General features: G+C 36.2%; 2 protein-coding genes across 2 annotated transcripts in view; one reads left to right on the top strand and one right to left on the bottom strand.

Moving 5' to 3' along the window:
- The window catches only part of zbtb47b (zinc finger and BTB domain containing 47b), a 28,486-nt gene extending 18,725 nt beyond the window's left edge, over positions 1–9,761 (top strand). The window contains exons 4-7 of the mRNA XM_081353249.1: positions 1,024–1,171; positions 3,923–4,038; positions 5,266–5,410; positions 5,539–9,761. Of these exons, the coding sequence (XP_081209375.1) occupies positions 1,024–1,171; positions 3,923–4,038; positions 5,266–5,410; positions 5,539–5,942 (813 nt within the window). The 3' untranslated portion in view covers positions 5,943–9,761. The remainder of the gene's footprint in view (positions 1–1,023; positions 1,172–3,922; positions 4,039–5,265; positions 5,411–5,538) is intronic.
- A 1,002-nt stretch (positions 9,762–10,763) lies between these two features.
- On the bottom strand, positions 10,764–16,117 carry klhl40b (kelch-like family member 40b). The gene is made up of 6 exons (XM_081353250.1): positions 14,915–16,117; positions 14,097–14,257; positions 13,877–13,984; positions 13,333–13,518; positions 13,036–13,185; positions 10,764–12,458 (listed from the first exon to the last, which is right to left on the bottom strand). The coding sequence occupies exons 1-6, from the start codon at positions 16,043–16,045 to the stop codon at positions 12,323–12,325; spliced, it is 1,872 nt and encodes a 623-aa protein (XP_081209376.1). The 5' UTR covers positions 16,046–16,117; the 3' UTR covers positions 10,764–12,322.
- Between the last annotated feature and the right edge of the window lie 443 nt (positions 16,118–16,560).

The raw sequence follows: 16,560 nt of genomic DNA, 5'->3' as shown, positions 1-16,560 counted from the left end.
TCGTAATCAAATTAACCAATTTGAGTATATATTTTAATGCCGATATACACTACCGTTCAAAAGTTTGTTTTTTATTTTTAATTGTAATAATATTTCACAATATTGCTGTTTTTACCATGTTTTGTATCAAATAAATTCAGCCTTGATGAGTATAAGAGACAAAAAAACTTACTGACTCAAAACTTTTCAATGGTAGTACATGTATATTATATTATAATATCCATGCTTATTTCCTAAATGTATTTTTTAGATGTAGATCACCATCATCTAATGCTCACGTCAAGTTAATAATTTAAAACACTTTTTAATAACACTGTTAAATGCAATTTTTAGCAGTAATCAAAATGAATATTAATCTTTTGTTCTGTAAATTATAATGCTGTGATGCCAATTGTTGAGTTATTACTGATTATTTAATTTAATTTAAAAAAAAAATAGTGTAGAATTTTAAAATCAACCATTAATTTATTGGTTATTGGTCATAACATGAAAATAATGATCAATTTGTTAGTTTGTCAGTGTACACCTAGTTTCTATCCACCAAAAATAGTATAGATATAATGTTTTATCATGTTTAAAGGTGGATTATGTGCATTCTCTTCTGTACTCTGCTATGAGTGCATAATGCAGAGCAGAATGATAAACCAGAGAGTTGGGATGATATATAGGCACAGACTGTATTAGGGTGCGGAGAACAGCTGTTTTCTGCCATTGAAGCAGGTCTGCCAGGCCATTTCCGCCTCAAACTCAAACTGGGTCTAAAACATCCAGCACTCATTTGTCTCTGCTATATTAAGCACTTACGGGGAAATCAGTGTAATTAAGGAAATTGTGCTGTTGTGTTTAATTTGGTATAAATGAATTTAAGTTAGAGGTGCCCTTTGCAATATTCAATCTTTATTTAGCTTGTGCAGTTCTTGGTTCTCTCTCAGAATAGTAAAATCCTGTTGTGTTTTCCATCGACCCCTAAGGGAAAGCTGTTTAGTCTAATGCCGTTCATTTGGATCCTCTGATCTTTTGTAGTGCGTGACTTGTGGAAAAGCCTTTAAAAAGCTGTGGTCTTTACACGAACACAACAAGATTGTCCATGGATATGCCGAGAAAAAGTTCTCTTGTGAAATCTGTGAAAAGAAATTCTACACCATGGCACATGTCCGGAAACACATGGTTGGTGAGTACTGGGTCAATTACTGGGTCATTCTGTCATTATTTAGTCACTTTCAGGTTGTTCCAAACCCATATGAATTTTTATTTCTCCTAGTTAAACAAAAAGTGATTTTTTTAAAGAATATCCTGGACACTCTTTTTCAGTGTCATCAAAGTGATTAAGGATTAAGGACTGAAGCTATGCTTACTTTGTCTAAGGAACAGATTGAAATTTAAGTAATTATTCACTGAAAATCTTGACATGCACCTTTACACCGGGGTTTGGGCCCGTCATCACTGCTTGCAGCTATATTTAATCTTTGTTCACCGTAATTAATAAACTATTCACTTTTAATTCATGTTAGTTCAGGTCGATTAAATAATAATAACTGATAAAACTTTTGATTTTAATAATGTGTTAGTAAATGTCTTAATTAATATTAAGGGTACGTTTACACAACAACGATATGCTTAAAACGGACAAGTTTGACACCATTGTCAAAACGATCCCCATTCACACGGATCCGCGAAAACGACTAAAAACGTTGTATTCTGCTGCCACAACATTAGATGGCGATGAAACACTATAGACTGAACACTTATATGCATGTGCATGATGTCATTGTCTTCAAAATTTCGCGTTTTTGTTGCTTACACAGAGACCGGTTTCAAAAACGTGCACTTTTCAAAAGTTTGCGTTTTCAGGCCCGCAAAACGCCATTGTCGCGTAAACGAATGGCCTAAACGCATAAAAAGTTTTACGTTTTTAGTTGAAAACTGTCGTGTAAACAGCCCCTAAGATTAATAAATGCTTTAGAAGTTTAGTAATTTTACATTTAATTCAGTGTTGTACAGTATTTGTCAATTATACAAACGTTTTTTTTTTTCAGTGTAGCTGTTTCAGAGCTACTTTGAAACAATTCATATTGTTAAAAGCGCTATATAAATGAAGGTGACTTGACTGTCCTGAAAGATGTAGTTATGTATGATTTCGATTTGTGAATGAATCACTGTTGAGTCACTCTTTTTGAATCAGTTATCTAGTTCACAAAACTCTTCTAAAGGATTCAACCTCAAACTGTCTCTCAATTCAAGACCCTCCTTTTCAGGCACAAGGCCACATCTTGATACTTTATCCTCATTTTAACATCAAACAATACCACCTGCCACAGCTAGGTGGCAGTCAAGATGCTGCTGAATGCAGCAGCCCTGTCTAATGCACAAAGACATATTGTGGTGTAAATTAACCTTCAGGCAGAGGTAATACAGCCCACCCTGGCCTTCATACTGTACGGTACTTTCATCTTCTGAAGCTTGATCTTCCCAGAGCTTGGTCCAACACAATAGTGAAATACCCAGCTCTGTTTTGAGCAGGGGAAAGAGCCGCTGTGACCTTGCTTTACCATCCAGAACAGACTGAGCCGAGGACAGAGGCTGTATTGTTTAATCTGCCCTGACAGCAGAGAGGAAATATCTTATCTAGAAGAACTTCCTTCTACCAGAATCTACTCAATTGTCCACAGGGTAACAAGTTACACTTGCTCATCTAACACTGACAACTGAGTAAATGCAGTAATAATGCAGTCTTATTATAGACAAAACCATGCCACAATCTCACTCTAACCTCAAAAACTAACACTGAGATGTGTTTAAGATGAAATTAAGCTTTATTTCCTTTTTTTTACCAGTTAAATATCTAGTTCATTCATGAAACTCTACAGGGCGCAGGCTGATTGGCCTCTGCTGATCCTGCAGCCAATGAGATCGCTCTGTTTAATTTTTCCTTTAAGCTATTCCTGCAGCGCGCTATCAGATATCTTCTGAAACCCTCCACCTCCCCCAGCTCCACATGCCTAGATCTGCTATGGGATTTAGTGTATCTGTGTATCTATTAGCAGTAACAAGTCCACACTTGCTCTGCATCAGCAGCGAAGCAGATCTAGGCCACAAAGACCAAATACATTAACATTGACATATAGGGCTGAAACGATTAGTCGACATTGTCGACAACGTCGACAATAAAAAATTGTCGACAAATATCTTTGTTGTCGAGTAGTCGTTTGATCCCACGTGACCTAATGTAAGGGCCTGCAATATCGCGATTTGACCGCTACGGCGCTGTAGCGCTAGAGTGTAATGCAGCCGTTACAAATGCTATTGCGGTAGAAGAAAACACAGCGCGAATTATGACGGAGTGCAAACGAATCCGAACTATTTCTTTAAAAGGTGAATGAGAATGTCTCTGTCAGCTCAGCTGTCAATTTTTTTAAAATTGTATTCTTATAATAATTGTTTGCAGTTTAAGTGTGTCTGTAATGCAGCTGATAATTTTTTTTTTGTTTATTTTTTTCTATTGAAAGAGAACCGAATATTTAACCAATGCTTTTTGCATTTGTGTGTGATTTGAGTTGGACAGAAATCTGAAAACTTAAAGAGAATGACCTGTTTAGTTGCTCAAAGTTCATTAAACCAACCATTTCAAAAGCTGAAGTGATTTTCTTTTTTCATATTATAGTTAGAATATGTATAACTCAGTGTTTTAACTAATTGAAAAGGCTGAATAATCGTTCCAAACTTACTGATTAGTCGGCAAAATAATCGACGATTAGTCGATTAATCGTTCTAATAATCGTTAGATTAATCGATTATCAAAATAATCGTTTGTTGCAGCCCTATTGACATATTCAATAACATGCTAAAACTATTCCTAGATTTGTCATGATTGAACTGTTACTATGAAAGCAAAATAAGAAAGCATTTTGGTTGTTCATTGCAGCTCACACTAAGGACATGCCGTTCACTTGTGAGACGTGTGGGAAGTCCTTCAAACGCAGCATGTCTCTTAAAGTGCACTCTCTCCAGCACTCTGGAGAAAAGCCCTTCAAGTGTGAGGTGAGTTCACTTATGTGGATTATCAGTTGTAGGCCAGAGAGATGCAGGTATTTCATTGTTGTCTTTTTCACAGAAAAAGTCCTTTTCCCTTCAGTTTACACTCAAGTGTAACTTTGTTTTTAAATGTCTCTTATGTACGGCGGCCGAGAGAGCTCAACGCGCTGCAACTGAAGAAAACACATGCAAATAGAAAAAACACCCGCAAATTAAGAAAACATCTTCATCAGTTTTACAACACATGTGTGCTCCAAATACTCACAACACATCCAAATACAGAAACGCGCTGCAAATAGAACAGACCACAACGGAAATGTATCCAGGGAACCCCAATAAGTGACAAACCTTTATATATAAAACATATGGTTGTGTTGTGAACATTTGCATCGCGTTTCTGTATTTGGTTGTGTTGTGAACTTTTGCTGCGCGTTTCTGTATTTGGATGTGTTGTGAGTATTTGGAGCACACATGTGTTGTGAAACTAATGAAGATGTTTCTTAATTTGCGGGTGTTTTTCTGTGTTTTCTTCAGTTGCAGCGCGTTGAGCTCTCTCGGCCACCGTAGTTATGCTCATCAAGGCTGCATTTATTTGATCAAAAAAATAAAATAAAAACAGTGATAATGTTAAATATTTTTACAATTTAAAATAACTGTTTTCTATTTTCATATTCTTTAAAATGTAATTTATTCCTGTGATGTCAAAGCTGAATTTTCAGCATCCATTATCTCTGTCTTAAGTGTCACACGATCCTTCAGAAATCATTCTAATATGCTGTAACATTTAATTATTATTAATGTTGAAACGGTTGTACTGCTTTTTTTTTTTTTCTTTTTTTTTCTTTCAGGATTCTTTAATGAATGGAAAGTTCAAAAGTACAGCATTTATTTGAAATAGAAATCTTTTGTAACATTATAAATGTCTTTACTACCAATTTAATGCATGGTTGCTGAAAATTGCTTAAATTAATCTCTTCAAAAACATTTTTTTTTTTAAATTATGAAAGTCAGTATCTTTCATCATACTGACTCCAAACTTTTGAACGGACATGTTACCTTAACACTTGACAACCAGAAAGTGCCAAAATACTTCTTCATTTTGAACAGCGTCCAGTATTTAATGTTTTGGTTGAAATATGTGTTTGTGATATATGTCTTAAAAATAACTATAAGCAGAGAAACATAGATGTAAATTATAATCTGCTGTATCTGATGCCGCTACTCATGTTGTAGAACTGCAGTGAAAGATTCCAGTACAAATACCAGCTGAGGTCACATATGAGCATCCATATCGGACACAAGCAGTTCATGTGCCAGTGGTGTGGGAAAGACTTCAACATGAAGCAGTACTTTGATGAACACATGAAGACCCACACTGGTAGGAACCATTTTATATATATATATATATATATATATATATATATATATATATATATATATATATATATATACTAAACTGCCAGTGTGAATGCACACTAAGTTCTTTAATCTTTTTATCCTTTCCAGGAGAGAAACCATATATCTGTGAGGTCTGTGGAAAGAGCTTCACGAGCCGGCCCAATATGAAAAGGCACCGCCGCACTCACACTGGCGAGAAGCCGTACCCCTGTGACGTCTGCGGACAGCGCTTCCGTTTCTCCAACATGCTCAAAGCCCACAAGGAGAAGTGCTTCCAGGTCAGCAACCCCATGGTATCTGATGCCACCAACCTTCTGGGACTGGACCCCACGTCAACTGATATGGACACACCAGCCAATCAGTTACCCAGTCACCCCATGACCCCTCCTGGAGAGGCATCCAGTCTCCACCAGGTCAAGTCGCTCTCGCTTCCCTTCGTTCACTCTATCGTAGGTCTTCCCTCTCCTCCGACCCTGTTTTCCACTGAAAGGGTTAACTCCGGTAACAACTAGTTTTTTAAGGTTCCTTTGATTGTTTATTGTCTGAAACCCAAAGCTTGCAGTAGCTCCCCGTGAGCTTTTTGATTCACATCTGATGTGAATCACTCTCATATGGGTTTACAAACATGCTGAGCGAGGTCTAAGACTTCCGGCAGGTGTTTGAACAGTGTGCGACACTGAATATTCTTTTTAAACTGTGCAAATTTTCACTTATCTTATTCTCATAGAGATATTTTATATACTGTGCAAATAAGCTTCTCGTATTACAGAAAGAAAACAAATGTTCTCATTATTTTTGTCGATGTTCGATGCATTTTTTTGTGAGCTACAGGATTAGCAGTTAGCACTGCATTTCTTCACATGCTCTCTGCTATAGTCGTTCATGCTTTGTCCGTTGAGATTCCCATCAGCTGCATTACGAAATACAAATGCGTATTGAACCCACAGCAGAGGGCGCTGTGGGATGTGAGCATTGCGAAGTTTCGGAACAGCTCTTTAGCCAATTAAAATGTAGCATAAATATGTCCCCCTGCCATAACCAAATCCAGATGTATTGCAGTAACCAAATCCTGTTAGCATATGTTATAACTGAATATGAAATGTATAATCACTCCAGCACCTTATTTTTAATCGTAGATGTATTTATATTGTCTTGTCTTCTTCGTATTCTGAAAGTTTAACGTTTTGCCACATGAGGTCCTCTGATATTTGCAGAGGTTTGTTTCGTGAAGCGTCTGTGCAGGGCACAGATTGGACGGTTGGTTTGTATCAAAGGTTATATGTAGCAAAGGCACTTGAGAAAACCTTTATTGTTTTTAAAAATCCCAAAGAAGGATGCTTCGCAATTCTTTCTCTCTCTATAATATTTTACAATTTTCAGAGCACTTTACTCTCAGTGTTGGCCATATGTGTAATGGCAAAATCTGAAACGCCTAAACCACTTATGAGTGTGAAATGGAGTGTGTTTTATTTGCATGGAGGCAATATCAAACCTGGATGAGCGCCAGGGTATGTTCGGTTCAAAAATATTTCTGTTGAATGTCTGAAATGCTTTATGGTACAGAACAGGTTTATCCGCTATTTTTTTACAGTGATTTATCAGTCATCATTAATGCTTTCACTTATTTTTTTTCCACTTCACACTATTTTTATGCTAGTTTAAAATGACAGCGGGCCTGAATAACTTCTAGAAAGTGAAGGCTTCAGTTTTCAAATTATGGAAATCATGTTGTTGTTTTGTGCCCTAAAAATTAGGCCTGTCTTCTGGGACTCATGTACGCTGTAAGATGGTCCTGTTGAGAGGCCACATAGAATTCGAAATGATAAAATTATAGAAAGTTTGTCACAATTTCCTTACCCACTGTCAGAGGATTTTTATAGACAAAATATAGTTGAAGAAAACACTCTAACAACTCTAGGAGCAGTAAAATGTTGTAGCTATAATAGGTATTATCCTATATAAATATTTAAATATATATAAATATACACACACACACATTTACGATATATATAAACATACATAGTCTGTAAATAAACTCTGTGTCAGTTTCTGTTTAATCGGTTTTCTTTGTTTACATTCTTTGTAGAGTCAAATGAATGTGGTGAGATGTGGAGGTCAGTACTCATGAAAGAACTTGCGAGATGGAAATAAGTTTTTATATTGGGAATAAACTCTAGAATTTTACCTTCTTACCATAAATATTACCGTACCTTGTTCACAGTACATCAGTCATGTTTCTGGGTTAGGAAAACGCAGCATAATGCAAGTAATGGCAAGTGGTTTTAAATGGTATGTGTTTCTTTAAGAATTTTCTGAAAGTCCCGGCAGAATGGTCAGTTAAATATGGAAGCTTGTTTCTGCTATGGAATAAAAAGGTAATAACGTCTTTTTATCTCACCATTCCAAGAAAAAAAAAAAGTCTGAATTGCGAGTTTACGGTATCTCTCAATTCTGAGGGGGAAAAAGTCCGTTTATATCTCAGATTCGCTCTTTTATCTCGCAATTCAGAATTGTGAAATGAAAAAAAAAAAATCGCAAAAGCGAGTGATAAAGTGAGAATTGTGACATATAAACTTGCAATTGCGAGAAAAAAAGTCACATTTACCTTTTTTTTTATTCCGTGGCGGTTAACGAGCTTGCATCGTTAAAGGAACGGTTCACCCAAAAATGTATATTCTGTTATTGTTATGACTTTATCCCTTTGCAAAAGGGGTTATTAATAGCAGAATGCTCAAGCTGCTACATGAGGGTGAGTAAATGATGACAGCAATTTAATTCAATCTAAACTATACCTTTAAGTTTGGATTGGAATTGTAGAAATTCTGGAATTAATAATAATAATAATAAACAGAGCATATCATGCTAGGTGTACACTGTAAGAATATGTATGATCAATAAGATCAATTATAAGAGGCACTATAACAAACTTGTCTTAAGTGTGTAATGGAATAGAGTTGCCATGATCATTGTGGAAGATAATGGGGATCTGAGCAGAGACCATGTCTTTTAAAAAGGACTTTTTTTATTTAGCAGAAATCTAAATGTTGTGCCAGATGATTATTGTTTAAGCCTTTTTATGGTTATGCCACGGATATGTTGTTAGTGTTCTTTACATGTTTTTCAGTGTTATATTGCACCTTATACCCAACTAACTTTATTACAGTGTCCTCAACCTTCGGGATCTCAATACATTGAGGATGTTTATATTTTTAAAGTCCCTTTTAATATATTAAAAAATATATATTTCATCTCATGTTCCTTTAACGATATTATTGAAATATTAAACACTTCCCCAGAAAGTTTTCTGATGCACATAGCACTTGCTTTATGTCTTATAACAAGGTGAATCCATTTTTTTGTGTGCACTTTATTTGGATATTAATGTTATGGTACAAGGTTTTGGATAACATGTTTTGTTAGAAAGTTTAAAAGAAACTGCTGAAGGCTTTCTGTTATTTTTTTCCCCTTAATCTCTCTCTCTCTCTCTCTCTCTCTCTCTCTCTCTCTCTCTCTCTCTCACTAAAGTCTTATTATTTTACATGCAGTGAAATTGCACAGAAGTAAATCTCTATCTTTTGAGATATTGTAGTACGAAAAAGGCCATTGAAGAGCTAAATTTTGAATTGATTTTGTGCATCTGAAAGATAATATTTCTCTTACAGGTTGAGATGTAGAATAAAAGGTGGAAGTCAAGTCTTTACTTTTTTATGTTCTGCATAATTTACTAGTGTGTATTATTTCTAGTTTGCTGCTTATTAAGAAAGACTTCGGATGCTTGTGGCCTTTTTTTCCGTTCTTTTTTTTAAAGTATGTGATTTTGGAAAGAGAGAAAGATTTATATTAAGAAGGATTTGTCTGTTATTTTAGTTTGTTCTGTTGTGTGCTATACTTTGTAATAAATTATAAGTGATAGCAAGAGGTGATTTGCACTTCAGAACTTGAGTAGTTTTCTTCTTTTTGTCTGTTTAATTTTCAAAGAAACCACTCACCATAGTTATATTGGAAAGACATTATAAAACCAAATTTCAAGAAATATATTAACTTTTTTTTCCTAAACTAGCACTCAACATGCAATACTTAAACGTACCCATACTTTCAATGTATTAAAACAATCATGAGTGTGACTGTTCTATACGCTAGTATGTCTTAGTTAACTTTGTGTACATGCAGTTGGCAGTTGTGCTGGTTCTGTCAGCAGAATACTAAACAATACAAAGTCTAGCGGTGCTAATAAAATGAAGCTGTATTTTGTCATTTATTGTATTGGGTAGTATTTATTGTCTGTAACAAAATAAAATTATCATTTCAATAGTAAACTAAATGAAACATCACACCAAGCATTTTTGTGTTTCGTTTTTTTGCTTTACTTTGAAAGGCAAATATTTCTCTCATACAGAACACAACAGAAATGTCACGTGAACAATAATACAATAGAAAACAATAAAATTACCAATTAACCCTTGTGTTATGTTGCGGGTCAATTTGACCCGTTTAGATTTTCTAGTTGTTGGAAATACTGGTTAACCTGTTTTTTTTCTTGATATTTTGTGACTTTTTCTCATTTATCATCATGAACATGCATGCAAAGTTTCAACATGCTGGTGTTTTTTGACATATACAAACAAAATTACTGTTCCTTTAATGATGTTCGCGGGTCAATTTGACCCGCATATTTTAACGCTCTAAGGCAACTGTACGGACCCAAAATAATAACATTTCTTGGTTATATTTTGTTATTTTATTTGTTTACTACCTTATGAAGCAAAAAAATTAGGTTTTCCACACTAATTTCAATACAGAAAAATATTTTGTCAGCCACAGATGGTAAAAATTACCTATCATTTATTTTTTCAAGCTACCTGAAATAATATTAAACCTTTTTTTTTTCTTGATATTTTGTGATCATTTATCTTTTTCTCATTTATCATCATGAACATGCATGCAAAGTTTCAACATACTGGTGTTTTTTTTTTTTTGACAAATACAAACAAAATTACTATTACGTTTGTGATGTCCATCATTGGCAGCTATTCAAAAGCAACTGTACAGACACAAAATAAAAACATTTATTTTATGTATGTCAGGGCATCAACTCCAGTTCTAAAGTGTAAGTGTATCTAAAGGTGCTCTAACCCAAACCAAACACACTAGAAAAAGCTAAATCATGGTGTTCAGAATTAATTGCAAATTACAAATGAAAATCTTTGACAGACACAGACAGTAAAATAAGCTCTCATTTATATATTCAAGATATCTGAAATATCTTGAGACTTCGACATAGACAGCAGGAAAAATGAGCTCAGATTAATTGATTAATTGTTCAGTTATGATGTTTTAAGCAAAAAAAAAAAAAGTTAAAAAAATGTATATGCAAATATATATAAATATAACATATATTCAAATTTGAAATAGTTTTAAAAAATGGTTAAAAAACATTTTCATTAAATCATATCTTCAGATATATATTTTTTGGAATATTTGACAAATGCTGATATTAAAAGTTTACAGTTTGAACCTGAATCTTTGTTGTTTTTCATAGTGTGATTTTTGAGGAATTGTATTGAATCCAATGCGGGTCAATTTGACCCGGACCATAAGGGGAGTGCACAGAATTCCAACATAACACGAGGGTTAAACAACATGACACAAGAAGCTCTGACCATAATGACCATAGTGTTCAGAAACAGCATTTCCACAGCCTTATTTTCAAAATATCTGTAGGCCTACTGGTTGCAACATAGGCTTACTGGAAAAACGTCCCCACATTTTTGCAAAACTTGAAAAACATAGGCTATATAAACAATTCACTGCAGTTTCCACCTGAAATGAACACTAGTGGCAGTAAAACACCAACAAATATTATTCCCTTTTAAACAAATTATACTTACAGGTGCATGTTATCCATTAATAAAGACTTATTATGGCTTTTCTGATGTAGTAAACCTGCTTGGTAGCTCACCTGGTACAGCATTGCACTAGTGGGGCCTCGTTTATAAAACGTGCATATAAACAGATTTGAACTTGGAGTGTGCGTAGGCTACGCCAAAAATCCACGTAGACGTTTATATTTATAAAAACTGGCTTTGACTTGGAAAAGAGAGTCTACTGTAGCCTAACATTTGGAAAGCAATTCTTCCCGCTCGCCATTATCAAGTAAAGAATTTGTACTCTGACTGGTGCTCCCTTAATATGTTAATGACACGTTGTTGTTGTTTTGTGCGTAGCCTACGTTGGTTCTCTGAGTCTGAATCACACGTAGGCCTATACGCACATTTGAGAAATTATCGTCAGATCAAATGTAGGACTGTTTTCTACGCAATATTTAACGGTATAGCTATAATAAGTGTCGTGAAACTTGAGTCAACAATAAAAGAGCTCACAGACTAGTAGAATCAAGTTGAAATGGTATTGCGCAGCAAATGTTTTTTTTTTTCTTCCCCATAGACTGTAAGGTTATTTTCAAACGCTTACGGACGTTTCATTTCAGAACTGCCGCCATATGAACAACCTACACAAAAAAAAAACATCGCCAGATTCACGTTCATCTGTTTCAGATTTAGTCAAACTGGACGTGCTTTTATCGCCACTCACTGGACATTTCACTTTGAAAGTGAAAGTGACTTTCGCGAAATGTGCAAGAAGCGACATAATAGGCTATCATTTTGCAGAAATGTCGCCAAAGGTAAGTTTTTCCAATAAGCCTGGGTTGGCTTTTCCTTTTTGTTCCAAATGATAAATTATCTGTAAAGTGTGTTTGAATGTTGAATATCAGATGATCACTTTCATGGAATCGATGTTCTGTCCTCTTGTGGTTCGTGCTGGTTAGTCTTCCGTTTGTCCAATAGCTGATTTTAAATCAGTTTATACCGTCTTTCCTTTTTGGTACACTGACTCAATGGACAGCACTGGCGTAGTCTCTCATTTTTGTGAGTTGAAGACTGTTGAGACGAACTCCCAGAACTGTTGATCCAGATGCATATTGAATCTCCCTCAGTATGCCGTTCCATTTCCTCTCGCCCTCATCATACCTGAACAAACATTAACCTTTTTATTTCAACTTATAAAAAAATATTAAAAAATACCTGTAGGGCCTGTATTAGTAGAGATGCACTAAAGATGCATTAAAGACTGGCTGATGTTGATTTATTGATATTGCATTTTTAATTGTGCATGCTCATTTCAAAGTTCACTTGTAGCATAATTTTAGTGGTTTTAATTTATTTCAACAGAATAGTATAGAATTGTAATATTGCATCCCTTTTTACACTATTGTTCAAAAGACTGGGTTCAATATGATTTTTTAAATGAAATTATTAATGCTTAACGTATTAGAATTATTTCTGAAGGATTATGTGACACTGCAGACTAATGCTGAAAATTCAGCTTTGCATCAGGAATAAATTAGGCTACATTTTAAATATATTAAAATAGAAAATTGTTATTTTCAATTATACAAATATTTGATTACTGTTTTTATTGTATTTTTGATCAAATTAATGCAGCCTTCTTTCAAAAAAAAAATAAATCTCACCAACCCCAGATTTTTAAACTTAAATCAGCTCCCTTTACTTTAAGACTGATTGGTGAAGTGAAGGAGTGCCTCACCTCCAGATGTCATTCATCTCCTCCGGCATGAGATCATCGCTGTCCTCTTTGGGGAACATGGCAAAACCACCCACAGCATAGAGGACACCACCCACAGTGACCAGGCTAAGAGAACTACGCTCCTGGGGAAACTCCACAAACTCGGACCACCTGTAAGATAGAGAGGGCTGTGGTTAAATATGAAGTTTAATGCAAGCTCATTGATGAGTTTGTCCCACAAGTCAATACGTATCATAAAACTCAGATTATAATGCAGCAGGTTTTTAACATATGTATGCGGCCATGGGCCACGCTTACTTGTTGGTTTTGATGTCATAGACCTCAGCGCTGCCTGTAAGGCCAGTGTCCGTAACACCAGCTGCCACGTAGATCTTGTTTTTGTGGATGGTGACCCCAAAAAGTGAGCGTGCAGTATTTAATGGAGCCAGATCCATCCACTGATGCTTTTTAGTGTCATACGCACACACTCTATTCAAACACTCTCTACAAAATAAGACAAAAATGTTAAGCAGCAAAAACTGTTTTCAACATAATAATAAGAAATGTTTCTTGAGCAGTAAATTAGCATATTAGAATGATTTCTGAAAGATCATGTGACACTGAAGGCTAGAGTAATGATGCTGAAAATTCAGCTTTTGACATCACATGAATAAGTTGTTTTAAATTGTAATAATATTTGACAATGTTAATGTTTTTACTGTACTTTTGATCAAATAAAGCCTTGGTAAATATAAGAGACAAAAACATTTTTTAACGTAATTATTCCAAAAAATTGGACCGTAAGTGTATCATGTTAAATGCATATTTCAAAACAGAAGCCAGAAATAGCTGATAAACTTACTTGTTCTCTCCCTTTCCTCCGATTACATAGATCATTTCATTATGGGACACTACTCCATGGCCATATACTGAGTAGGGAAGAGGATCCGACTCGGCCCATTTGAGATACCTTTAAAAAAACAGGGATACTTGAAGTATCTGTTTGGAAGATGCATGATTCAATAAACACAAAAGATAAATGTAGCTGATCTTCAAATAATGAACGTGGCATCAGTACTTACTGTCTGTCATAAACCATAACTGTTCCCAGAATGTGTTCTCCTTCTTTCATTTCTTTCCCTCCAATCACAAAGATGAAGTTATCAGCCTCACCCATCCCGAACAGGAAGCGGGGGGAGGGCATGGGAGGCATACCCATCCAGTCCGATGTTGCAGGGTCAAACTGTATAATATATCAATTATAAAATTAGAATTTTGTGGCTTTTAGTGCATGTTTGTCAGCTGTGAAGTCATTCTAAACATTGACAAAATAAACTTAAAATGACAAATTAAACATTAAAAAAATAGTCTTTGTCCTACGGGAAAAATACATTCAAGTTGGATCTGTTCAGTTTACCCTAAGGGGGGTTATTGCTGCTCTCCCTGCTCTTATCCATGCTAGCATGGATGCGCAGGGAGTTCTTGCCCAGAACAGAACCATACCGCCAATCCTAACTCTATGCTAATTGTCAATCGTATTTGACGATAGTGGTCCTGACAGAATAACAACTTATCCACAATGTTGTTAATGGTTAGGTTTCAATGTTCTTCAAATTGTGATGGCTCCTGCACTTGACTATGACTACTATATCCTGTCTTAAGTTTCATAGAAAATATGTTATCAGCACAGGACAGAAAACCAACCTTCACTTATATCCAAATATATTGGTAAATATAGCTGGGAAAGATGCAAGAACACGCTGATCTGTTTTCTAATGTTGTCAAAGATTTTTGTAGACCACATACACTTTACAGTGTGTAGAATGAATGATTCTGAGAAAAGAATGAATGAAAACTAGACTGCACTAAAGCAGTAAAGGGAAGGAAACTAGTCTTTTACCTGCAAAAAGTATGAATAGATCTGTTCGTCTTTGCTTTGCTCATCAAAAAAGAGTCCACCTGCCACAAATATCTGGTTTTCCTTTGTGACCAGACTGCAGTGGTTTTTAGGGATTTGGGTTGAGAGTGCCGCCACATAACAATCATTTCCCGTTGGGTCATAAGCCACCGATGCAGTGTCATTGATCATGAAGATCAAGTCTCTCAGGAACATCCCGAACCGCAGATTGTCATTCAATATGCCTGGAAGCAGCTCCTCCTGCTCCTCTTCCTCCTCTTCATCTCCCTCCTTCTGTCCTTCCTCACCAGCACTCTTTTTGCTTTTGATCTTCTTGACTTCTGGAAGCTTCCCAGCATGGGCGTCTTTGACCAGTTGCAGTTTCTTCATGATCTCTGGGTTCGAGCTCAGCCATTCATGTTCCTCCACATTTTTGGTGAAGTAGTCCTGAGGAACCAGACGTAATCTGATGCAGTCCAGCAGACTCGGCAGGTCCTCCAGCCTCTTTTCTTGGTCATGTCCAACCCACTTGATCAAAGCCTCAAAAACATCTTGCTCCGCTTCTACGTTCAGAGTGTCAGATGCAATAATGGCCGCCAATTCGCTTGGAGTCAGTTGCAGGAATTCTTCATCCCGAGCAATAAACTGGAAGCGCTCGCAAGCGAAGTTCCTCCCAGATATGGCCAGACGAGGACAATCCAGCATCAGTCCTAGTCGAAAAATCGCCAAACAGTTGCTCAAACTCAATCGCTTTTGCAGGAACGAGACACATACAGTGAAAATCGAGGGGATCTGAAGCATGTTGGCCAAAGCGAAGATGTCCTGCACGTTTTGCTCCGTCACGTGGATGTTCGAGGTGTAGAGGTACTTTAAGATCATCCCCATGACGCCAGGCTCCACATCCTCCAGTACGATCTCTTTCTGTTTACTCTCCTCCATACCTGACTTGAAGAAAGCTCTGAAGTATGAGCTGCAAGCAGCCAGGACCAAACGGTGGCATGGAAACTCTTTGTCTTTTATCTTCAGCACGCAGTCAACCATCATATCGCTCTCTAGAAGATCGTATAGACCATCTTGCAGCAGGGTTTGCTGGTACATGCGTGGCTCCTCCATGGGATCTATAGGTATAGCCATATTGATCGTGTACTATCCCTAATGGTCACAATGAAGTCAATGGCTAGTCCAGTGCTCTCTGTTCCGCACTCCTGTTAGTGGTTGAGAAAGAAGAGGCAGGGTTGAAACAGTTCCGCTTTGCTGTCAGGAATTCAGGCTTCATCAGCTGTCCCAATGCTTCAACCAAACTCCAACTGGGGGCTATTTATAGATCCTTCACAAAGATGTGGAATCCATACTTGTACATGTGAAACACAACCCCCTGTCCTGTGCAACAGCTGACACACTTCCCCATGGGAAAGACAGCAGTCAGAAGAAGCACTTCTGGGTGAGATCACAGGCCACCAGATAGGACCTTTATGTGATCATGAATCACCCTCTTGATTTATATATTATTGATAATGGGGTATTTTATTACAATAATTATTGCTTAAAATACTTAATTTTCCATACGTTTGGTATCAAATATCCCACCCTGGAAAATGGCCCAAAATTATAAATTGGTAAAATTTCATTTTAAGGCGGCATAGTTACAC

This window comes from Scardinius erythrophthalmus (assembly GCF_964197995.2).
Source record: "Scardinius erythrophthalmus genome assembly, chromosome: 22".
Classification (NCBI taxonomy): Eukaryota; Metazoa; Chordata; class Actinopteri; order Cypriniformes; family Leuciscidae; genus Scardinius; species Scardinius erythrophthalmus.
Note: the sequence above shows the minus strand (reverse complement) of the source record. Positions and strands in the feature narration are given on the sequence as shown.

Excerpts from the sequence above, each read along its gene's own strand:
- klhl40b (XM_081353250.1), bottom strand. The coding sequence starts at position 16,045 with ATGGCTATACCTATAGATCCCATGGAGGAGCCACGCATGTACCAGCAA. Across the intron at positions 13,985-14,096 it reads GTTATGGTTTATGACAGACA|GTATCTCAAATGGGCCGAGT; the intron begins GTAAGTACTGAT and ends GTTTTTTTAAAG. Across the intron at positions 13,519-13,876 it reads GGAGGAAAGGGAGAGAACAA|AGAGTGTTTGAATAGAGTGT; the intron begins GTAAGTTTATCA and ends CTTATTTTGTAG.